This window comes from Rana temporaria, chromosome 5 (genome assembly GCF_905171775.1).
Source record: "Rana temporaria chromosome 5, aRanTem1.1, whole genome shotgun sequence".
Lineage (NCBI taxonomy): Eukaryota > Metazoa > Chordata > Amphibia > Anura > Ranidae > Rana > Rana temporaria.
Window position 1 is genome coordinate 121,709,853 of NC_053493.1, and position 25,643 is coordinate 121,735,495.

The 25,643-nt window shown below is 45.8% G+C and overlaps 1 protein-coding gene across 1 annotated transcript in view; it reads left to right on the forward strand.

The window, feature by feature from the left end:
• OSBPL10 (oxysterol binding protein like 10) overlaps window positions 1–25,643 on the forward strand; it is a 592,524-nt gene that overhangs the window by 435,332 nt on the left and 131,549 nt on the right. Inside the window, exon 8 of the mRNA XM_040353085.1 lies at window positions 20,328–20,808. Coding sequence (XP_040209019.1) covers window positions 20,328–20,808 — 481 coding nt within the window. The remainder of the gene's footprint in view (window positions 1–20,327; window positions 20,809–25,643) is intronic.

Here is a 25,643-nt window from a genome sequence, read left to right on the forward strand (position 1 = left end):
TAAAAGGAGTAGACTAATCATCACTACCAGTAGGGGTGCTAGACAAAGTTAACTCTGCACAGATTTGAATAAGTGGCTCAATTTCCTCAAATTAAAAGCTGCCTTGATCAACCAGGGAATGAGCCAGGCAGATGCATTCCAACAATTGCTCCCTAGTCTGCTCAGAATTTGGCAGCAATATCCCCTGTCTTCTGCTACAAGCAGTGCAAAATACAGAACTTCCTCAGACTGCATCTTGCAGCAATTTAGCAAATGCTAAGACCTAATTCCCAAGTGCAGCCGATCTGATTGGATTGCTTCAGTATTATGTTAGAGATACCATATGCAGGCATCCAGCAAGGGTGATCAGATCAGTTTGGCTGCATCTTAAGGAATCCAGACCAGATGGATAAGTAAAAAATATGTTTATTTAGGAAAATGACACACATCCAATACCAACATCAGTAAATCGACAAGTAAGTGAAAAGTGAATGTAACAAGAAAACCCAAGTAATAACTTAACAAACTAACTAACTAATTAAATACAAATGGGAGAACACACATGAGAAGACAGGCAGAGACAAGAGACCAGGGGAGCAGGAAGCCAGTAGTGGCAGCAGGAAGCAGGTTCCAGGGGACAGGTCTCCGGATCAGGGTACTAGGAACAGACCAGACTCAGGCAGGAACACAGCTTGTCGGAAAATACAGTGGAACCTCAGTTTAAGAGTAATTTGGTTTGAGAGCGTTTTGATTTGCGAGCAACTTCTGACTTGTTTTGCGAGTGTTGATTCGCAAGACAAGCAGAATTCAAGCTAAATAGGCCTGAAATACCTCCTTTGGCCTGAGGTACAGGGGCGCAGAAGTCGAAACCGAAAATAGGCCTGTAGTACCTCATTTGGCCTGAGGTACAGGGGAGCAGAAGCCGAGAAAAGCCGAACATTGGCCTGCAGTACCTCATTTGGCCTGAGGTACAGGGGCACAGGAAAGGAGCCAGTGTCCTCTGGTTTTTCGGCCGTTTTAGGTGCTCTCTGGCGCCCCCCCACCTCTGGCCGCGTTCGTTATTGCATCCCATTATCAATGCCAAACAAAATATTTTCGTTTCCATTGACTCCAATGGGAAAGCTTGCTTTGATATGCGAGTACTTTGGATTACGAGCATACTCCTGGAACGGACTATGCTCGTAATCCGAGGTTCAACTGGACTGAGCCTCAGTGAAGGGCGGGTTTATATACTCCCAAAAGTCAATATCAGTCAATATCAGGTGCAGCCTGATTACCTGTATGTTCATCTGCTGGGAAACACCTGCTGGTGGCCACCAGAACGACACCCTTGGGTGCTAAAAACAACAGTCCAACCAGCAGGTGACCCAAGCAATGGCACATGTTCTGACACGGCTAGAGGGTAACAGGTTGGGCAGTTCCTAATGGCTCAGTCCCTAGGATAAGTAATGGATAATGGCCGACAGGCCCTCTTTTTTTTCAATTACTTTATTGGATGGCCTGCAGGATGGTTCTAAAAGGGTAATTATGGAAAAGGGTCTGTGATGCCTGTAACTAAATATGTCTGTACTTTAATGTTTTAGAGGAATATGCTCTGTATCCCTCCATGTAAATACTTTGTATTTTAAACAACTATTTCCTGCTTCGTTAGGGAGATAGATAGTATGTGTGTTAGATTAGATTTTGCTTAAGCTCTAATAAATGTTTATTATATTGAAGCTTTCACTTCTGATCAAAAGAACTCTTATTTAACTCATATCATATATTTGAGATATTAAATCTTAAATATATAGATTTGAAAAGTAACAAAGCCATGCACCGTGTTTAATTAAAACGCATCTTATAACTGTCTTATGGGCTTCCCATAGGATCCCTGTATCGCAATCAGCTTGTTTATTTATATGAAAGTACTGCTCTATTTCATGCCGTACATCCTCCACTATCTCGGGAGTCTGCAGGAGGCTTTCATTTAATCTCCAGAATCTAGTCCTGGAGCTTGGGCCGTCTGAGAGTTGGTATGTCAACTCAATCGGTGCGTGGTCTGACCATGTAATTATGCCGATTGTTGTACTTTGAACTGCCTGTAGATGTGTATGTGGAATCAGAAAGTAGTCTATACGTGAATAGAGTTTATGAGGAGAGGAGTAGAACGTGTAGTCTCTCTCGTCTGGATGTTGTAAGCGCCAGATATCGATCAGTTGAGCCTTATAGATAGTCTGTAACACTCGTTTGTGTATGCTGGAGGTAACGGAGGATGAGCCAGATGAAATATATACATTGGGAAGTAACGGAACATTAAAGTCGTCCCCTAGGATCAACTGGCCTTCAAAAAATTCCATGAGGCGATTCATTGTTCGACTAAGGAAAGAGTCTTGATGGTCATTTGGAGCGTATATAGAGGCAAAGGTGATTAACTTCTCCTATAAGGCTTTTAATAAACAAAAAGCGCCCTTCTGAATCTATCAGGGTGTCCTGATTCAGCCATGGGAGTCGACTGGATAATAACATGGACACACCCTTAGGCCCCTTTCACACAGACAGATAGAATGGTGCTTTTAGCTGCGGATTTTACTGCAGCTAGAAGCACACAATGCTTTCCTATGACATCATTCACACACTACGGTTACCTGTGGTTTTGTTCCCCGCGTTTTTTTGCGGATAGAAAAAATAGAACTGGATGCGTCCAGCTGCGAAATTCCGCAGCTATCGGCACATAACCGCAGGTAACCGCAGTGCACTGTGTCAGCTGCGTTTGGTATGAATCTTGAGGGGGAACTCCATGCCAAATTTCAAATAAAAAAACGGCATGGGTTCCCCCTACATGAGCATACCAGGCCCTTGGATCTGCTATGGATTTTAAGGAGACACCCCACATGCCGAAAAAACGGCGTGGGCTTCCCCCCAAAATCCATACCAGACCCATATCCGAGCAGCAGCCCGGCCGGTCAGGAAAGGGGTGGGGACGAGCGAGCCCCCCCCTCCTTAACCGTGCCAGGGCGCATGCCCTCAACATGGGGGGTAGGTGCTTTGGGGCAGGGGGGCGCCCTGTGGCCCCCCCACCCCAAAGCACCTGTCCCCATGTTGAGGACAGGGCCTCTTCCCGACAACCCTGGCTGTTGGTTGTCAGGGTCTGCAGGAGGGGAGCTTATCGGAATCTTGGAGCCTCCTTTAAGAAGGGGGCCCCCAGATGCCGACCCCCCACCCTAGGTGAATGAATATTAGTCAAGTCCGGGGCCCCCACTCTCTTCTTTAGTTCTTTTATGAGGGGGGGCCTGCTTCTTTGATGTCTTCTGCTGGGGGGGGGGGATGTGCCGGTCTTCACCGCCGTCTGGTTCTCTTCCGCCGGGGGGGCGCTTTCTTCTTTAGCTCTTTTACAGCGGCCCTCTCCCAAGCTTCTTCGACGTCTTCGGTGGGGGGGTGCCCGGGCTTCTGTCGCCTTCTGCCTTCTTCTTCTTCTTCGCTGTTGACACGTTGCTTCCTCCCGCTGTAATGCCGTGTGCACGGCTCGCACCGATTTATATAGGCCTCTTATGACTTCACAGTCCCATCATGCTCCGTGCACCCGGATTGGTGTGCTCTTGCACCTTTAAGGAGGGGTGGCTCCCCTTCAGTCCACCTGCCCTCATCTATCGATTAGAATGCATGTGCCTCCATTGTGGGGACACTCATTGTTTAGTGTTAGGACCACAGATTACAGGGTGCTTTGGCGCGGCTCTGTGGCTCACGCATGCGTTTGCAAATGCAAAAATTGCAAAACCCCTGTTAACGCATACTGTTAGACAGGTTAATTGGCTGTTCTGCGAGCTGGTCGGTAAGTAGGCTTGGTTTTTTCCTGGGCATTCCCCAGGTTTTGTTGTTACCTGCTTTAGCCTTCCAATGCTACTTACTGCTATGACCAGCTATAGATGGGGCGGTGGACATGTTTATGTTTCACCTGTGGTGCTTGTATTGGTCCAGCAGCCCACCAACACCTTTGCAGCCATTGTGCTACATGCTGGATGTTTGGTATGCTCCTGCACCTTTTAGAAGGTGTGGCTCCCCTTCAGTCCACCTGCCCTATCCATTAGAATGCATGTGCCTCCATTGTGGGGACACTCATTGTTTAGTGTTAGAACCACAGATTACAGGGTGCCTTGGCGCGGCTCTGTGGCTCACGCATTTGTTTGCAAATGCGTGCGGACAAAGCCCCTGTTTTTAACGCATACTGTTAGACAGGTGTACAGGACGCCAGGGTTGGGTCCTGGACGGGGGCTATACAGCACCACTATTTGGGCTATGGTCCCTTTAAATAGCGGGAAGAGTGTTTAGGGGCCTGGAATTCTGGAGGCTCTAAAGTGCTATTTGGGTGGGAAAGAGCCTCCACTCCTAAACACTGAGGAGCCAGCACACAAGGTGTTAACACTCCCAGAGAACCACCCATTTAAACAGGAAGTGATGCTGGAGGCGGTGAAGGAGTGTGGAGATTGCACCTGTGAAGACAAGCTGGGAGTCTGATAGCTGCTGTTCAGAATACAGTGAGGACTTTTGGAATACAGGGGGCAAAGACCCGTCTACCAACGAACTGTATGTCTTTTGTTTTGACTTATTTTTGGTGCTGAAGATAAGCAGACTTTATTTGATGCTGAAGCTAAGTGGACTTTTCGTTTATAGTTTTCCTTGTGTGCTGAGAAAAGCCTTATTTTTTGTTGACCTATGAATAAAAGCCTTTTTATGTTCAGGTTGAACGGTTTGTGCACTTAATCCCACCGAGCTATAGCCCCCGAACGTTACACAGGTTAATTGGCTGTTCTGCGAGCTGGTCGGTAAGTAGGCTTGGTTTTCCCCTGGGCATTCCCCAGGTTTTTTGTTAACCTCTTGACCACTGGGCACTTAAACCCCCTTCCTAACCAGATCAATTTTCAGCTTTCGGTGCTCTCACAATTTGAATGACAATTACTCAGTCATACAAGATTGTACCCATATGAAATTTTTGGCCTTTTTTTCACACAAATATAGCTTTCTTTTGGTGGTATTTAATCACCGTTGGGTTTTTCATTTTTTGCACTATAAAAGAAAAAAGACATGGCGCCAAACTTCGCAACTTAAAAAGGTCTAGGGACAAAATTATTGCTCTCGCTTTAACGTTCACAGCGATACCTCACGTGTGGTTTGAACACCGTTTTCATATGTCGGTGGGAATTACGTATGTGTTCGCTTCTGCATGCGAGCACACAGGGACAGGGGCACTTTAAAAAAAAAATAAAAAAAATTATTGTTCATTTTACTTTATTTTTTTTAGTTTGACACTTTTTTCCCCAAAAATAATTTTTTTGATCACTTTTATTCCTATTATTAGGAATGTAAACATCCCTTGTAATAGGAATTCAGGGCCAGATTCAGAGAGGTCGGCGTATCTTTAGAGCGGCGTAGCGCATCTGATATGCGCTACGCCGACGTAACATAGAGAGGCTCGTACTCTGTTCACAAAGCACTTGCTCCCTTTCTTGCGCCGGCGTAACGTAAAATGGTCGGCGTAAGCCCGCCTAATTCAAAGTAGCAAGGCATTGGGCGTGTTGTATTAAAATTAACCGTGACCCCATGTAAATGCATGGCCGAACAAACGGCGCATGCACGCGCATGCTCAGAATCACGTTGCATATACTCCCTAACATACGCCGGCTCAATGCTTTTGACGTGAACGTAACCCAAGCCCAGCCCCATTCACGTACGACTTACGTAAACATCGTAAAATACGGCGCTGTTCCCGCGCCCATACCTTAACATCACTTACCCCTGCTTTATGAGGGGTAAACTTACGCTGGACATACGCCTTACGTTCGCGAATCGGCGTATCTTGCTCATTTACATATTCGACGCGTAAATCAACGGAAGCGCCTCTAGCGGCCAGCGTAAATATGCACCCAAGGTACGACGGCGCATCCTACAACTTACGCGGCCTATCAACAGATACGTTGGCGTAAATTGTCTCTGAATCCGGGCCATAGTATGACAGGATGTCAGGTCCTCTTTACAGTGAGATATGGGGTCAATAAGACCCCACATCTCACCTCCAGGCTGGGAAACCTGAAATAATAATAAAACAAAAAAGATCCTGACTTTGATCGTAGCGGTGAGTCGGTAGACGCACCAGAGGGTGGCGGGAGAGGGGGATGTATTGCGGGGTATAGCAGAGTATTGGCTGGGTATTACAGAGTATTGCACAGGGTATTGTGGTGTATTGCCCAGGGTATTGCGGTGTATTGCACAAGGTATTGCAGAGTATTGCACAAGGTATTGCAGAGTATTGGCTGGGTATTACAGAGTATTGCCCAGGGTATTGTGGTGTATTGCCCAGGGTATTGCAGAGTATTGCACAGGGTATTGCGGAGTATTGCACAGGGTATTGCGGAGTATTGCACAGGGTATTGCGGTGTATTGCACAGGGTATTGCGGTGTATTGCACAGGGTATTGTTGAGTATTGCACAGGGTATTGCGGTGTATTGCACAGGGTATTGCGGTGTATTGCACAGGGTATTGCAGAGTATTGCACAGGGTATTGCAGAGTATTGCACAGGGTATTGCAGAGTATTGTACAGGGTATTGCAGAGTATTGCACAGGGTATTGCAGAGTATTGCACAGGGTATTGCAGAGTATTGCACAGGGTATTGCAGAGTATTGCACAGGGTATTGCAGAGTATTGCACAGGGTATTGCCGTGTATTGCACAAGGTATTGCAGAGTATTGAACAGGGTATTGCTCAGGGTATTGCGGAGTATTGCACAAGGTATTGTGGAGTATTGCACACATGACGCCGGTTTGTTTACAAGTGTTCGCTCCGTCATTTGACGGAGCGATCACGTGGTAAACGGCCGCTATCAACGGCAATTTTCCGCGATCCGTGATGCGCCAGGTCTTCTAGACCCGGTGGTTACGGATGATTCCGGGAGCGCGCCCCAAAATTCTGGGAGGACGTCCCAGGGACGTTTTATGTACACAAATAAATACATAAATTAGCGAGCAGGCTGAGGGAGGAACAATGAAAAAAATTAAAATAAAAAAACAAAAAACAAACCCCAACTTAACCTCCATCCCACCCTCTCTCACTCACAATTTACTTCCTTGTGTGTCCATCCCCCCAAAAAAACAGGCCCTCTTAGTAGACCCAGCAAAACAGCAGCAGTGATGCCTCCGGCTGGACATTCACTCACTCTGGGTTGCCCAGGGTGAATCTATTCAGTAATGTAGCATGTCTGTACCCTGGCAGTGGCTCAGTCTTTCTCTGTCTGGCGGTGCTGGGTGCTGTCTCTCTCGTGGTGTGGGTACAGCGTTGCTCTCTTTGGTGGTGCTGGGCAGCATGGCGTTCTCTTTCTGGTGGTGTGGTACAGCGTGGCTCTCTTTCTGGCGGTGCTGGAAAGCATGGCGCTCTCTCTCTGGTGGTGCAGTACAGCGTGGCTCTTTCTCTGGTAAGTGTGGTACAGAGTGGTGCTCTCTGGTGGTGCTATACAGCGTGGTACTCTCTCTGGTGATGCAGTACAGCATGGCTCTCTCTTTGGTGGTGCTGGATAGCGTATCGCTCTCTCTCTGGTGGTGCTGGGTAGCGTATCGCTCTCTCTCTCTGGTGATTGACAGCATGGTGCTCTCTGGGGGTGTGGGAGTAGCGTGGCTCTCTCTGGGGGTGTGGGTGCAGCGTGGCTCTCTTTGGTGGTGCGAGTGCAGCGTGACTCTCTGGTGGTGCGGTTACAACGTGGCTCTCTCTGGGGGTGCGGGTGTAGCATGGCTTTCTCTGGTGGTGCGGGTGCAGTGTGTCTCTCTCTGGTGGCGCTGGTGCAGAGTGGCTCTCTCTGGTGGCGCGGGTGCAGAGTGTCTCTCTCTGGTGGTGCGAGTGCAGCGTGACTCTCTGGTGGTGCGGTTACAACGTGGCTTTCTCTGGTGGTTTGGGTGCAGCATGTCTTTCTCTGGTGGTGCGGGTGCAGCATGGCTCTATCTGGTGATCCTGGGGCCATTAGTTCCTCCCAGCACAGTCCTATCTTTGTTTTTCCATGTCTCCTGTAGCTGCTACAGTGTAACATTCACTCCCTCAGCTTTTTCCCTCAGCAGTGCAAGCTGGGGGCTTTAGTCTGCTCCCTGTGGATAACAATTGGGCCACCAATCTCTGGGAATATATTTCCCATGAATCCCCTCTAGTTTCTTCTGATTGCCCATCTGCTGTGGCCAATGGGGAGGGAAGAAGAGTGGGCAGGAAGCTTTCTCTTCTCATGTGCTGCCGACATGAGAAAGAGGGAACATTCTGACAGCGCCCCCTGCAGCTCTCCTCTATCACATCGCTGCTGCAGAGATCGTTTCAGCAGAGCACCGCTTCACATATTGGGGGGGGGTGTTCAAAAGCACCTGCTACATCTGCTTTCTTGATGGTGTCACCCCTCTGGCAGGTGTCACCTGGGTGCGTTCTGACCACCACACTCCCATAGCGACGCCACTGGGACCACACACCTTGACGATTCTAAAGGGGGGCACTTGGAGGGCTGCTCGAAAGAACAAACAAATTCCTTCATCAACACAAGTGAGGTGAATGGAGGAATCCTCCCTATTGTGCTATTGCATTCTAACAGACATCGGGGCAGATCCACGTACATCAGCGCTTCTCTCCGCCGGGCGCAGCGTAATTTTTTTTCTTTTCCAAATCCACAAAGAATGCGCGCTGTAAGTTACGGCGGCGTAGTCTTATCTTTGGCGGCGTAATGGCGCGGCATTCAAATCTCTGTGATGGGGGCGTGTTTTATGTAAATACGCCTTGACCCGACGTAAACAATTTTTTTTTTAACTGCGCATGCGCCGTCCGTGGGGGTATCCCAGTGCGCATGCTCGAAATGAAACCGGAACAAGCCAATGGTTAAGACGGTGACGTCATTCTACGCAAATCCCTATTAGCGAAGGACTTACACAAACAACGTAAAAAATTTAAAATGCGAGGCGGGAACGACGGCCATACTTAACATTCATTACCCTTTATAATAGCAGGTTTAACTATCCCCCGGAAAAAGCCAAACGCAAACGACGTAAAAAAAAAGCGCCGGACGTACGTTCGTGGATCACCGTAACTAGCTAATTTGCATACTCGACGAGGAAATCTACGGAAACGCCACCTACGGCCGCTGAAAAATTGCATCTAAGATCCGACGGCGTACTAAAACGTACGCCTGTCGGATCCAACCGAAATGCCGTCGTATCTTGTTTTGTGGATACAAATCAAAGATACGACGCGGGAAATTTAGAAATCACACGGCGTATCAAGAGATACGCCGGCGTAATTGTTCTGTGGATCTGGCCCATACTCTTCTGCTGCCAGAATGCACTGTTCAGCACTGCAACCCTGGCTGCCAGGACATTTTCAGGAGCCCAGAAGTCAATCATTAGACTGGCTTCTGTCAAACAGGAACGGCCATAGACTTTTTGTGGCTTCTTATTTTTAATAAACTTAAAAACGACTGGAATTCCACTTTAAGATCTGGTGAGCTGCAATTTTAGTTTTTGGGTTGAGCCCCTGATCACACCAGTGCACTTGCCATGCTATTTGAAAGTTTCAAAACGCATGACATGTCATACCCTATTGTCTGTAATAGGGAAGCGGTCAAATTGGTGCTACTCCTCAACATCTGAAACAAAACCTCAATCTTACCTACCAGTGATTACATAGATCTGGTATGAGAAAAAACAATATTATACATAAAGCTATGGTGAGCAGTATTTCAAAAGGTGTGTGAGTGAGTAAAATGCAGTACTGCAAACTAATGAATTTCCTTTTGTGTTCCAAGCCATCAGATATTTCATACTAAGTACTTTATGCTTTCTCTGATTCTGTCACTGGCAAACATAACGATGCTACACTGCATAATTCATCCTTCCTCAAACATATTATATTCTTCAGATAAACTTCACAGTCAATTAAATCCGCATTTTCCTGCTTCAGAAACTCTGAGCAGTTTGCCTCCTCAATTTTTTTTGTTTAATTTGTAATTGGCAAAAACAAGTTTGAATACATGCCAATGAACTAAAAGCAGACTTCCTGTTTGCTTCCTCTAGTAGCAGGACTGTAGTGCCTAGAGCTAAATCTAGCCATATCTTCTCATATAAACCTTACAGACGTTCATATAGGAATATTACAACAACAGACGTTTTATAGCGCTTGACATTGGTATTGGAGAACCATGGGCCAAATTCTCAAAAGAGATACGCAGACTTAACTGCTGTTCAGCCTGCGTATCTCTGTGCCTAACTTTGGAAACGATTCTCAAAAGGCTTTTTCCAAAGTTAGGCAGAAAATCTGACATGTGTAAGACACTTACACGGTCAGATTTTAGGATGCAGTACCGCATCCGCCACTGGGGGCATTTCTCATTGAAATCCAGCTTTGCGTATGCAAATGAGGACTTAAGTAGATTTTCAAAGCATTTCAGCACTTTGATTTCTGCCTAAGTTCCGAATTTGCCGGCGCAAAATTAGGGCTGGTTTTACAATGTGGAAAGTTAGCCAAACCTTGTAAAGGCCCATTCCAGCGACGGCATTTGGTATACATTCCTGAGGGAGAACTCCACGGCAATTTTGAAATTCAAAACCGGCATGGGTTCCCCCCCAGGAGCATACCAGGCCCTTAGGTCTGGTATGGGTTGTAAGGAGACCCCCCCACGCCGAAAAATTGACGTAGGGGGTCCCCCTACAATCCATACCAGACCCGTATCCAAAGCACGCTACCCGGCCGGCCAGGAAGGGAGTGGGGACGAGCGAGCGCCCCCCCCCCCTCCTGAGCCGTGCCAGGCCGCGTGCCCTCAACATGGGGGGGTTGGGTGCTCTGGGGCAGGGGGGCGCACTGCGGGCCCCCCCACCCCAGAGCACCCTGTCCCCATGTTGATGAGGACAGGACCTCTTCCCGACAACCCTTGCCATTGGTTGTCGGGGTCTGCGGGCGGAGGCTTATCGGAATCTGGGAGTCCCCTCAAATAAGGGGGCCCCCAGATACCGGCCCCCCACCCTAAGTGAATGGATATGGGGTACATCGTACCCCTATCCATTCACCTGTAGGCAAAAAGTAAAATGTAGTAAACACACAACACAAGGCTTTTTAAAATATTTTATTATTCTGCTCCGGATGCCCCCCCTGTCTTCGTTATTAGCTCAATTACCAGGGGGGGCTTCTTCTTCCACTCTCCGGGGGTCTTCTTCCACTCTCCGGGGGTCTTCCGCTCTCCGGGGGGGCTTCTCCGGACTCCGGGGGGCTTCTTCCATCTTCTCCCCTCTTCCGCTCTTGACTCGGCGAACCCCGGTTCTTCTGCAGCTCTCCGGTGCCTTCTTCTTCAGCGCTGGCTGCCTGCTATGTTTGTGTGTTAGCTCGATTTCAAACAGGCAGCCGGCGCGGTCTTCTGTGACGCCAGGGTCTTCTCTTCCTTTCTTCCGATGTTGCCTCGTCGCCTGTTGTCGCTGTAATGATGGAAGCGCGCCTTGCATCACATTTATATAGGCATCACCGTCCCATCATGCTCCGGTAGGTACCCACGTGGTGGGTGCACGTGGGTAGGCACCCACCACGTGGGTACCTACCGGAGCATGATGGGACGGTGATGCCTATATAAATGTGATGCAAGGCGCGCTTCCATCATTACAGCGACAACAGGCGACGAGGCAACATCGGAAGAACAGAAGACCAGAAGACCCTGGCGTCACAGAAGACCGCGCCGGCTGCCTGTTTGAAATCGAGCTAACACACAAACATAGCAGGCAGCCAGCGCTGAAGAAGAAGGCACCGGAGAGCTGCAGAAGAACCGGGGTTCGCCGAGTCAAGAGCGGAAGAGGGGAGAAGATGGAAGAAGCCCCCCGGAGTCCGGAGAAGCCCCCCCGGAGTCCGGAGAAGCCCCCCCCGGAGAGCGGAAGACCCCCGGAGAGTGGAAGAAGACCCCCGGAGAGTGGAAGAAGAAGCCCCCCCTGGTAATTGAGCTAATAACGAAGACAGGGGGGGCATCCGGAGCAGAATAATAAAATATTTTAAAAAGCCTTGTGTTGTGTGTTTACTACATTTTACTTTTTGCCTACAGGTGAATGGATAGGGGTACGATGTACCCCATATCCATTCACTTAGGGTGGGGGGCCGGTATCTGGGGGCCCCCTTATTTGAGGGGACTCCCAGATTCCGATAAGCCTCCGCCCGCAGACCCCGACAACCAATGGCAAGGGTTGTCGGGAAGAGGTCCTGTCCTCATCAACATGGGGACAGGGTGCTCTGGGGTGGGGGGGCCCGCAGTGCGCCCCCCTGCCCCAGAGCACCCAACCCCCCCATGTTGAGGGCACGCGGCCTGGCACGGCTCAGGAGGGGGGGGACGCTCGCTCGTCCCCACTCCCATTCCTGGCCGGCCGGGTAGCGTGCTTTGGATACGGGTCTGGTATGGATTGTAGGGGGACCCCCTACGTCAATTTTTCGGCGTGGGGGGGTCTCCTTACAACCCATACCAGACCTAAGGGCCTGGTATGCTCCTGGGGGGGAACCCATGCCGGTTTTTTCTTTGAAAATTGGCATGGAGTTCACCCTCTCAGGAATGCATGCTGAGCGACGCTGTCATTTTTTTTTATAATTAATTGTTTTCCCGGCGCGTCTTTTTTTTTCACCCGTCGCAACTTTAGTGTCCCGTCGAAATTCTCAAAGCCGACCGGCGTTAATTACGTTCGCGCGCTGCACGTCGGGAAAATGACGTCACACGCATGCGCAGTACGGCCGGCGCGGGAGCGCGCCTCATTTAAATTTTAAACGCCCCCAGGAGAGGAGGACCGCCTTACGACGGCGGCACTTAAGTTACACAGCGTGTAATTTCTACCTAAGTGCTTTGACGATCAGGTACTTAGGTAGAAATTTTAAGTCAGTGTAACTTAACTGCTGAAATTTAAGTTACGCACAGTTTTTGAGAATTTGGCCCATTGTGTCCATCTGTTAACTGAAACAAAGTGGGTGGTACATATGCTCTTCAAAAAGTGTATGGAAAAGGGAAATCGAAAATGATTATAAAAATGGTGGGCACAAATTTGTTTTTCTACTTCAAGGTGGGCAAAAAAAAAAACACAGTTGACAACTTTTGTAAAATCAGATATTCTCTACTTAAAGTATATGTGAACCTTTACTTCAAGGGTACGCTACCTGCGGCCCTCCAGGTGCTTCGAAACTACAAGTCCCATAATGTATTGCAAGGCTGACAGTTGCAAGCATGACTCCCAAAGGCAGAGGCGTCATGGAACTTGTAGTTCTATCACAGCTGGAGGGCAACAGAGGCACCCATGCCTTACTATGTTAAACAACCTATTCAGATTAAAATTTAAATGAAAGGCAAAATGTTTGTGAATACAGTATATATAAAACATATAAACACTTTTTTTTAAATAAATGATTTAATAATCTATGTTCTCAGCTGCATAAGGGGCATGCAGAGGTGAGGGCGGAGAAACAGCAGAACACCTAACTCTCCAGTGAATAGCTGTGCAGGGGGGGGGGTGGCATGCCACCACAAGTCTGACCATTGGAAGACACACAGACTGTTCTCCCAGAACACCCAGGAAACTGACCATCCCTGTAAGGAGGTGCTTTCATGCCTAGCTTGGCCAGTTTGAAATTGTAAAGCAGGGAGAAAGGCAGGATCACCTGGATACGTTTTAACACCAGTACGTGGTACAACAGACACATACCAGAAATATGAAATGATGAGGTAACATATTCTTTAAAGCTGAACTCTAGTGAAAAAAACTTTGCCCTTGTGGTTGGGCTCTCTACCATACTGCAAGGGTTAAATGCTCAATTTATCAAGGGGAAGATGGCACAAGTAGATGGTATTCTACTTCACTAAGGCCTCGTACACACGACCGAGTTTCTCGGCAAAAACTGGTAAGAAACTTGCTGGGAGATATTTTTTTGCCGAGGAAACCGGTCGTGTGTACATTTTCGTCGAGGAAACTGTCGAGAAACTCGACGAGCCAAAAATAGAGCAAGTTCTCGACGGGAATGGAGAAACTTGCCTTGTCGAGTTCCTCGACAGCCTGACAAGGAACTCGACGAGGAAAGCGATCTGTTTTGCCCGTCGAGTTCCTCGGTCGTGTGTACGAGGCTTTAGGCTACTTTCATATTGAGGCAGTTTTTAGGCATGCTAGTGCTAAAAATAGCACCTATATAGCGCCTGAAAACTGCCTCTCATGCCTCCCCAGTGTGAAAGCCAAAGTGCTTTCACATTGGGGCGGTGCCTTGCGGAAGAAAAGTCCTGCAAGCAGCATCTTTGGGGCGGTGAGGGAGTGCTGTATACTCCCTGCCCATTGGAATCAATGGGTAGTGCTTCGGAAGTGCATGCAAGATGCTTCGGAAGGCACTGCAACACAGGCACTATTAACCAGAAAAAAAGGGTAAAAAAAAGAAAAGGGTAAGAAAAATAGAGAGGCTACCTTAACAGAAACTCGAGTGTCTGAGTTTGCAACTTTGTCCTGTAAGAAAAAAAAAATTGTACTTCAAAGGAGCAAGGTTGTTTTGAAACTATGTAAGGTGGTATCAACTTCTCAGGAAATAGTGTTGCCTTCCTTTTGCCCACCCCCCAAACATCCTAAAGAGATTGCTGCACTCTGCGTGGAAATAGTTAGGCCTGCGCACGTCAACTTCATACAGCTTTGATTCATCAATCTGACAACTTGTTTATGTTATCTGAGGCTAGGTTCACATATGTGCGAATTGGATTTCTTTTTTTCTCCGCATCCAATGTGCATGACAGATGAGAGTGCCCGACTCGCAATGGAGCCGGTTCACACAGGTCCGAGGTGACCACGGTCCACATTGCAAAAGGGTCCTTTGCGTCTTTGGGTCCAGTTCAGGTTTGAATTCAGGCAAAAATTCAGACTTGATTTGCACCTGAACCGATGAACAAGGACCCCATGCTGGGAACCGTGTCCGCACATATGTGAAACTGCCCTAAAGGCTTGCAGGAGGGACATGGGGCCTCTTGATCCACAATTGCTAAGTGGCTTCAGCTTGCCCATCCCTCCTGCCTCAATTGACCAGAAGCTTCTCAAAGATGATTCCCTGCCTTCGGGCAAGAGACCAGAAAAAAAATCACATGACTGCACTCTAGCCTTAATTATAAAAAATACTCAGATTTTATTTCAACCAAAAAAACAACACCCTGGCATTCTAATAATACAGTAATAGTACGGATAATATGATGTTAATGGTTTGTGTTTAGTACTACTTTACGCTGAACTCAAGGTATGGATTTTATTACATAGTTACATTGGTCCAGCTTGGAACAATATTGTACTATGCATATACCATATGTGCGGAACTGCAGTGGAAGTGGAGAATCACTGTAGTAGTCACCACCACTACAGTAATTGCCATAGTCTTTAGGATTATTGACTGCAAGGCATTCTCTGATTGGACATCGTGCAGAGGTGGGTGGTGATGTTACATTCTCCACCTCATCCGACCAGAGAACGCCTTGCATTCATTGAGGAAAATGAAAGGTATTCTGTTAATGGTGCACTTGCCTGGAAGACCGAGGTGATCACTGTAGTGGCAGTGACTACTACAGTAATTCTCAGCAGAGGCAGCATAAGGATTTTGGTGCTACATGTGGCTGCCTTAGGGCAGGAAGGGGGGGGGGGACAGGTTCCCAAGCAACGAGGAAGAGTTTGACACACGTTAAATGAAAAGAAAGGTTTACATATTGGTGTTGACTGACAGGAAAGAAGAGCAAGGGAGTAGGTGACGTGTTTGCATAAGCAAATAGTAAATGAGAGACTAATGAAGAGAGATGAGCTTGGTCTTCATCTTCCAGGGGTGGTTGGGCCTAGAAGATGCAGGGAGCAGCACTGACTTTAAATATCAGTGCCTCTCTTAATTAAATGTGCTCAGGCTGTGCCATAACATTCTGCTCTTTTCTCAGTCTTCCTGCTTAAGTTATCCCTTGGCAACGTGAAGAAGCCAGGAAGACTTATAATATCTTGTAGAAGAGGTACAACAGGGGACCGTTTTGGATTTATTTATTTTTTTAAACCTTTAAGGAGACATTCAGAAAACAAAAATAACTGAGAATTATGCCTTAAGTTTGTGCTTTCAACCAAGTCGTCTCATATTTTTTCATTGCGCTCATACGTAGAGGATTGGAGTATCCATAATGTCCACTTAAAAATAAGGTGCCAATATAAGACCCTATGTAAAAGTTAGCTTTACTGCATATAGGGGGGAAATCGAGAACCTGCTTGGTAACTTTCCCCCTGTACACACCCGTTGGGAAAACTGCAGTGAGAGCTTTGGCTGGGCTGTGTGTATGCTCCACCGCAGTATTTCCCATAGAGAAACTGCTGGGAAAAAGACCACCGGGAATCGCGGCAGGAAAAAAGGGAACATGTTCTCATTTTTCCTGCCGAGATTTCCCAGCGGTTTTCCTGTCGGGAAAACTGCCATGGAGCATACACACAGCCAGTTTTTCCGGCCAAAAGCTGTCATGGCAGTTTTCCCGACGGGAAAACTGGTCGTGTGTACGGGGCTTTAGACTGGAGAAGTACATTTACCAACACAGGGGACACCCCCTTAAATTGGAAAATCATGGGGTCCATGGCTAGATACCCCAGTTTTAAGCCCATTAGAACTGGTGATGGATAGGCTACTAATGGGTTGAGTTATACCCCTCTGATGGGTGAATTTTACTGTACATTTGTAAGAGGGTGTGGGGACTAGAGGAGATTTGATCCTATAGTTTATATACGACCACATTGTACTGTTCTTTTGAGATAGAGGCAAGCTAGATTCTTACTAATGTGTTTGTTATGTGTTATGTGATTTCTTAATATGCTCAATAAACTTAAATTACTGTATTGGAATTGTTGTAAGTTTTGATTCCTATGCCTTTACTTTTCAATAAAACATTACTTGATTTAAAAAAAAAAAAAAGTGACCATACATGGACAAATATCTCCCCAAGATTAATGGGTGAAGCTACAGTATGGGCCGGATTCAGGTAGGGGCGCGCAATGTTACGGCGGCGCAGCGTATCGTATTTACGCTACGCCGCCGTAAGTCAGAGAGGCAAGTGCTGTATTCACAAAGCACTTGCCTCCTAAGTTACGGCGGTGTAGCGTAAATGGGCCGGCGTAAGCGCGCGTAATTCAAATGAGGATGAGGGCGCGTGTTTTATGTTAATTATTGGTGACCCGACGTGATTGACGTTTTTCCCGAAAGGCGCATTCGCCGCCTGTGGAATTTCCCAGTGTGCATTGCTCCAAAGTACGCCGCAAGGACGTCATTGGTTTTCGACGTGAACGTAAATTACGTCCAGCCCCATTCACGGACGAGTTACGCAAACGACATAAAATTTTCAAATTTCGACACGGGAACGACGGCCATACTTAACATTACTTAACACCTAGGGGGCAGGTTTATCTTTATGCGGCGTATCTCTTACCGAAACGTATCTTTACTGCGACGGGCAAGCGTACGTTCGTGAATCGGCGTATCTAGTCATTTACATATTCTACGCCGAAAACAATGGAAGCGCCACCTAGCGGCCAGCGGGAAAATTGCACCCTAAGATACGACGGTGCAGGCCGTCGTATCTTAGCTAGGTTTAAGTGTATCTCAGTTTGAGAATACGCTTAAACTTACAACGGGGTTAGATTCAGAGATTCAGAGTTACGCCGGCGTAACTCTTTATGAATCCGGCCCTATATATATATATATATATATACCATTTTCAAACCTACTCCTGAGTGCTAGAAATCTTCTGCAGTATTTAGACAATCCTGACATTGATTCATACACAGTAATTTGATTCTTTCCTCTGTTCCATCTCTCCAACTTCCAATGATGCCTGTTATCGCCCATTAGGGGTTCTGAAACAACCAAATAACTGCAAGTTATGCTCAGAATCGCTAATAATTATCAGGCTGTCTATAGTTACCACCCTTAGCCACTATTATTCATATTTTTTAATTGCTATGGATACTAAAATTAAGGGGTTCTCAATGCTCTCGCTTCGACTGCCTTTCATGATTAAACTTTGCAATAGAAAAAATATTTGGAAGTCGCCACGAGTGATGAGTGGGTAGCAAAAAAATAACGCTTTGCCTGTCAGGACCAAAAATGCATGGGTGGATCTCATCTCTCATGTTTTTAAAAAGGTATTCAGTGCTGCTCTTTTGTTAATCAAATGCAGAAATGAGAAACTATTTAGTTCATATAGCATGTCATTAAATCCAGCAGATTCATTTTTATGCATAACATTTAAGCAGATATGAATGTGAACCTGCTGAATGTAAATCAGCCGCAAGATGATAATGAACATGTTCTCATAGTAGAGGATTTCACAAGGATTTTCTTCTTCTTTGTGATTATGAAAAGAGATAGCATTTCAACTCCCACAGGAAAAAATGTTTCAATCTTGGCTCAGTGCTTTGTGTGAAGGAATCCAAAAAAAGACTTACAGAAAATATAACAGATTACAGCCATTAATAGAAAGGGTTGTGATTGGCAAGTAGCATATATAGCTCTTTGTCAGTTTATTTTGGTAGGCTGATAATGATCAGTTCACACAATTCTGCAAACATTATTAGCGCTCTGCAGCAGGATTCCGATGTACTTATATTGCCTTGTGATTGCCTTGTGGGAGAAATGGGGATGCATTATTTCCAACTAAAAAATGTAACCAGTTATTGTCCAGAGTTGTCATTCACATTTCTCTAGCTTTATTTTTTAACACAAACCTGTGTACCAATATACCAGTACTCGTCTTTCTCTATGCAGAGACAAACTATAAGAGGAATAACACATTGACATGAGGATATCCCCCTACAGAGCACAAAGATCTCCATATTTGCAGACTATTCTGCTTTGCTGGAAATTTGTTAAAAAAGCAGCCCTTATCTTTCTTACAAGATACATAAAGCTTAAAGGGGTTGTAAAGGTTTGTTTTTTATTTTCTAAATTGGTTCCTTTAAGCTAGTGCATTGTTGGTTCACTTACCTTTTCCTTCGATTTCCCTTCTAAATGTTTTTTTCTTTGTCTGAATTTCTCACTTCCTGTTTCTCCTCAGTAAGCTTTCCACCATCATCCGAGCGGTGGTTAGTCAGCCAGAACAGCTTACTGAGGAGGAACAGGAAGTTCATGCTGCAAATGTTGACAGATATTCATTTTTAGAATTTGAAAAGATGTACCGTATTTGCCGGCGTATAAGACGACCCCCTAATTTATCAGCTAAAATGTTGGTTTTGGGATATACTCGCCGTATAAGATGACCCCCTTCCTACTAGTCATGCCTCGCTTCACTGTGCCATTACATACCAGACTGTGCCACCATTACATGCCAGACTGTGCTACCATTACATGCCAGACTGTGCCACCATTACATGCCAGACTGTGCCACTACATGCCTCACTGTGCCATTACATGCCAGACTGTGCCACCATTACATGCCTCACTGTGCCACTACATGCCTCACTGTGCCATTACATGCCAGACTGTGCCACCATTACATGCCAGACTGTACCACTACATGCCTCACTGTGCCATTACATGCCAGACTCACTGTGCCCCATTACATGCCTCACTGTGCCACTACATGCCAGACTCACTGTGCCCCATTACATGCCTCACTGTGTCACTGCATGTCTTGACGATCCCTTACCTTATCCTAAGACATGCAGTATCTGTCAGACCGCGGCCGTCCATTTTTTCAAAAGCCGCGCCTCCTCCATAAACAGTCGTTCGTGGATCGGCGTAAATAGCTAATTTCCATACTCGACGCGGAATTCGACGGAAACGCCACCTAGCGGCCACCGAAAAATTGCAGCTTATATCCGACGGCGTACTAAGACGTACGCCTGTCGGATCTAGCCGAGATGCCGTCGTATTTTGTTTTGTGGATACAAAACAAAGATACGACGCGCAAAATTTTAAATTACGCGGCGTAATCTTGATACGCCGGCGTAATACCTTTGTGGATATGCCCCAGTGGGAAGCTGAGTGTTCCGCCTATAACGGAACAGCAGAAGAAGGAGGCACGGCTTTTGAAAAATGGACGGTCGCGGTCTGCATGTTAGGTTACCGGCGTATAAGACGACCCCCCGACTTTTAAGAAGAATTTCAGGGGTTAAAAAGTCGTCTTATATGCCGGAAAATACGGGTAGGTTTTTTTTTCCATTTGAAAAAGAAAGCATGTGCATACCTTAAGTAACTCCTTGTAATATTTATCATATATTTGTCTGGGAATGCTTATTTTAACACATTTTTAAACCTGTTGTTTAAATATTTATTGACAAAACTCTACCATCTGAAGAAACTTTATATGTTTTCTACTTCTTTGACAGGTAGTGCTTCCAACCTTTATTTTGGAGAAAAGATCCCTACTGGAGATGTATGCAAATTTCATGGCCCATCCCGATCTATTCTTATCCATTGCAGCTGGCACCACCCCTGAAGAGCGAATGATTAGCTTTGTGGAATATTACCTGACAGCCTTCCATGAAGGCCGCAAAGGAGCAGTTGCCAAGAAGCCTTATAACCCAATTATAGGTGAAACGTTTCATTGCAGCTGGGATGTTCCCAAAGAAAAGGTGAAGCCTTGCAGAACTCAGAGTGCCTGTATGAAAGCCAAAGAAACTGACATAGTCCAGGAATCTACCAATGAGTCGTTCAAAGTGCGGTTTGTAGCTGAACAAGTGTCTCATCACCCACCTGTGTCTTGTTTTTACTGTGAATGCGAAGAGAAAAAGATGTGCGTTAACACACACATATGGACCAAAAGCAAATTCCTGGGAATGTCAATTGGAGTGTCAATGATCGGAGAAGGTATGTAACATCACTGTTGCTGATTGTTTATGAACATATTTAAACAAACAATATTTATTTGTTTCATTCATTCCTTGCCTCTATTTATTTAACAAAAGTAAATTATGTCCTTAGTGTCAGTTCACACAGGGGCAAACCAACTTACCGCGTGACTTTGCAAGGCGACTTCAGCGCGACTTGGAGCAACTTACAACATGACTTAAAGTTGCCTCCAGGACAGGCGACTTGGCTGTGGCCAATCACAGAATAATCAGCTCTGTGGGAGGGAGGGGTTTGCCTGAGTAAACTATTTTATTTTCCTGTAAAGTTGCTTCAGTTAAGATGGTAATCCGACTTTGGAGGCGACTTCCATTGAAATCAATGGGTACAAGTTGCCTAGAAGTCGCCTTGAAATAGTACAGGAACCTTTTCTGAAGTCAGAGCAACTTCAGTAGTGTACATTAAGACGTCTCTCATTGACTAACATGGGATTACTAATGTCAAGCGACTTGGGGCGACTTGGGGTCTGACAAGTCGGATCCCAAGTCGCTGTACTGTGAACCGACACTAAGAGTATACATAAATAAACCTGTTTATTTCATTTCTGGATGAATTTTAAGATGACCTTCGGGCAGCCATAAACAAACATAGTTTAATTCAATTATGTCCTCTTTAAAAATACTAAATACAGTACAGGCGGTCCCCTACTTACAAACATCCGACTTACAAACGACTCCTACTTACAAACGGAAGGAGACAACAAGAAGTGAGAGGAAATCTACCCCTAGGAAGGGAAATTATCTCCTGGAATTTCCGACAAGAAAAGTTCGATGTGGGGTTTTGGTCGGAAATTGAGACCATGTGTATGCTCCATCTGACTTTTTCTGTTGGAATTTCCAACAGAAAAGATTTGAGAGCTGATTCTCAAATTTTTAGACGGGGAAAATTCTTGTCAGAAATTTTGATCGTCTGTATGCAAATCCGACGCGCAAAAAAAAACACATGCTCGGAATCAATTCGACGTATGATCGGAATCATTGAACTTAATTTTTCTCGGCTCGTTGTAGTTTTGTACGTCACCGCGTTCTTGACGCGGTGACGTACCAGCGAAGGCTGAGAAACGCGTCATCCCATTGGCTGCCCGGAGTTCCTACGTCACTTCAGGTCGTACAGCGATACGTTGCGTTCCACGCTGGAACGCACGCCGCTTTTGAAACAGCATCCACGGCTCCTGTACTCTCTGGGGTTCCCCAAAGGCTCCTGAACACCTTGGACCTCCATTTCCATCGCCCAGGGGACCAGGATATGAGACCAGCCTGTTGTAACTGTTGATGACATGTTGTGACACCGGACCAGCCGTTTTTTCCTTAACATGCCTGTGTTATCACTGGTTTTGTGAGTAGCCATTCTTATTGTGTAAAAATTATTTGAATTAAATACCCACTTACTGCACTTAACTTGCCTACAGTCCCTATCTTGTTTGTAACCCGGGGACCGCCTGTACCTGAACCTGTCTGGAGATCATTCTTCTATGATCTCCTGCCCAACAAAACTGTGGGAAAGGGAGGACTTCATTGATGATCTGCTATGCCTTAGTGGCCCAGTTGTAGGCTGGCGTGGGTCTATAGCAGGTTGTATTGATTAAAGGAGAAATACAGCCAACGCTTTTTGGCTGTACTTCTATGAACCACAGGAGTGCAGTTTGTTCTGCACTCCTGTGATCCATTTTCAACTGACAGTGGGCTGAAGCCCGCTGTCAGCTAACGTCACAAAGCCGGTCCAAGCTCTGAAAAGATCCAGACCCAGAACCGCAGAGAGCCTGAGTCAGCCCCTCCCGTCCCCTCCACAGTTTAGAGGGGAGGGTAGAGTGCCACTGACTGACAGTCACGACTCTATGCTCAGAGCGAAGTGGAGAACTGAGCGATCAGGGGTGTTTGATCGCACATTTCTCAATGCAGAGCCACAGGGGTACAGATGCAGCATCGGATTGGTGCTGTGTCAACCTAGGTGAGTATAATGTTTTTTTTTTTTTCTAAAGGCCATACTCTATTAACTGAGTCCAGTCTTTCTATGTGGGATCTAGCATATGTATCTGAATTAGAAGGCTAATCAGATTTTTTAGGTAAAAAGTTTACATATGTACAGTATATTTCAATTAATACCTGTTTTCTGTAGTTTAAACAAAAAACTAACAAAAAATAATGTTTGTTCAGTTGGGTGTTGGTTCTTGTAAATAGATGAGACTAAAGTTACTTAATATCCTTCTGACAAAAAGGAAAATAATTTAGGCTAGGTTCACACCTATGCAGGTTGCATTTGATGCGATTTCCTTTTTGCATTTCACGTTTTTGAGAGGCGTCTGTTGTCATGATGGAGAAACAAGAAAAACCCAGCGGAAACACATCAAAAACGCAAACACTTCCTTTTTGATACATTTCCATTAAAGTCTATGGAACCAAAAATGCAAACTGCTGGGGAAAAAAAGTCCCTGGGCGAACTCCTGTTAAAGAAACGCACTGGTTGAAAAAGCACAGATGTAAACGTGACCAATTGGAAATCGTGTTAAATGGACTGTAGTGGGTTTCTGCAAAACTAAAAATGCATACTGTAGATGTGAACCTAACCTTACAGATGTTTTTGAAATTTTAAGGCTGTGTTCTGGGTCTCCTTTTTTGCCATCCTGTATCTGGAATAGTAGGAAAGAATATTATTTTTGGACAATGTGTATACAGTATTTTACAAAAGTGAGTACACCCCTCACATTTTTGTTTGCCTCCTCCGACGCCACAATCTCTCTCCCGAAGTGACTTCCGGGTATCGCGGCTTCCGGAAACGGCACGTTCAGTAGACATCGGTGCCGCCATTTCTGCAAATATCTCCTAAACCTTTTAGGTTCAGGAGATATTTCTTGCACCTACAGGTAAGCCTTAATCTAGGCTTACCTGTAGGTTAAAGTGGTTGTAATGGGTTTACAACCACTTTAAGGCAGTGTTGGTAAATAATGGTGACCACACAAAATATTGACACTTTGGGCCCAATTTGGACATTTTCAATTAGCGGTGTACTCACTTTTGTTGGCAGAGCTTTAGACATTAATGGCTGTGTGTTGAGAGTTATTTTGAGGGGACAGCAAATTTACACTGTTATACAGGCTGTACACTCACTACTTTACATTGTAGCAAAGTGTCATTTTTTTAGCTCAAGTGTAGCGCTTACCAGTGAGTCCAGTCCATGCCAGATATGCCTGCCTGTCAGCCTACTTTTATAAAATAGAAAAGTCCAATTGAACAAGTGGCTTATCTTGCAGGGTTTACACCATCAACATGAAATAAAGTAATATTCAGACTCTTTATTTGGCAGTGCTGTTCAGACCTTGTGTGCCAGTCCTCCTGACTATCTAACACAGCATCCCCTGTGTTTATGTACTCCTGTCAGCCTTCTTTCTGGCAGCTCCCTGTTGTTCTGGTGTCCTGACGAAAATGTTCCCCCGGCGGATTAGGACCCCCCTGTACTGCGCAGGCGCGGCGCTTGCGCAATACGAACCTCAACCGAGCCTCCGAAAATAGCCAAACATGTAGAAGAGCTGAGAGTGAGCTCTACACTGCGCATGCGCAATGACTATCACATATGCCGCATGCTCCCGATGCTAATGCTACTCTGCAAGGGGCAGGGGTGATTTTAGTACACGTCTTAGCGGGGCGTGTTGATGTTCGGGTTTTGCAATGGCAATGTTGATGGGCGGATTTGCACATTTAACTCAGATTGCCAACATGCCCCGCTAAGACGTGTGCTTTATTGTTAAAATCACCCCCACCCCTTGCAGAGTAGCACTATCATCGGGAGTGTGCGGCATATGTGATTGTCATTGCGCCGTGTAGCGCTCACTCTCAGCTCTACATGTTCAGCTATTTTCGGAGAATCTGCGCCGAGCTTGCGCAGTACAAGGGGGTCATTATCCGCCGGGCGGAACTTATTCGGAAGAACACCGGCCCTCATGCTTGGACCCTCGGTCTCTTTTATCACAGGCATGTACCATGCAGACATGCACACTTCTGGCTGCTCGATACCAGCCACACCAACTCATCGGGAGGGTGGAGCCCCGATCCACCATCAGACAAACAATGACTTGGGGGGCACACCATAAAAAATGCATTAAAGATGGTGCAGCCATAAGACCATACAAACAGAATAAAATATTACAGTGCACACATATAAAAATGACTCCTGCAAGGCTATTTCAGAAAATATGGGGATTTAGTGACACCATATGGCTATACGGTGCTTAAGCCCACTTACTGCATCAAAGTACCCCATTATGAATAGGTCCTACACTATCCATAGAATGAAAGATCCTGCTTCTCTGAACCATGGGAGAAATACACTCCTCTATATGGGATAGGAGGAGTCCTATCCCTCATATTTTTTCTTTTCCAAATGAGACTTATTCATATATTTCAATAGGTGTAGCACAATATTTAAGGCAACATTTTACTGTAAAAATTACCTTGTCAAAAATAAAATTCACTGAACTACCGAATTTATGAATATAATTATGTAATCAAGAATGGCAGCCTTTAGTCTCCAGTAGCTCTCTGTTTTGTGTGTAAACATCACTATAAACAACAAAACCCACAGCATTGTCTTTTATTATCTTTAACTATCAAAATCATTATAAATGTGGTATTGATTAATAATTTCATAACAGTAGGAAAAATAAAATAAAATCAAAATTCAAACCTGAGGCAAAAAAATAAACAATACATATTAATACCATCATTGAGGCCAAGAACCACTGTGGCTTTTAAATAATATATTGATCTGTCTCATCTCTATGACACATCACAGGCTTATAACAG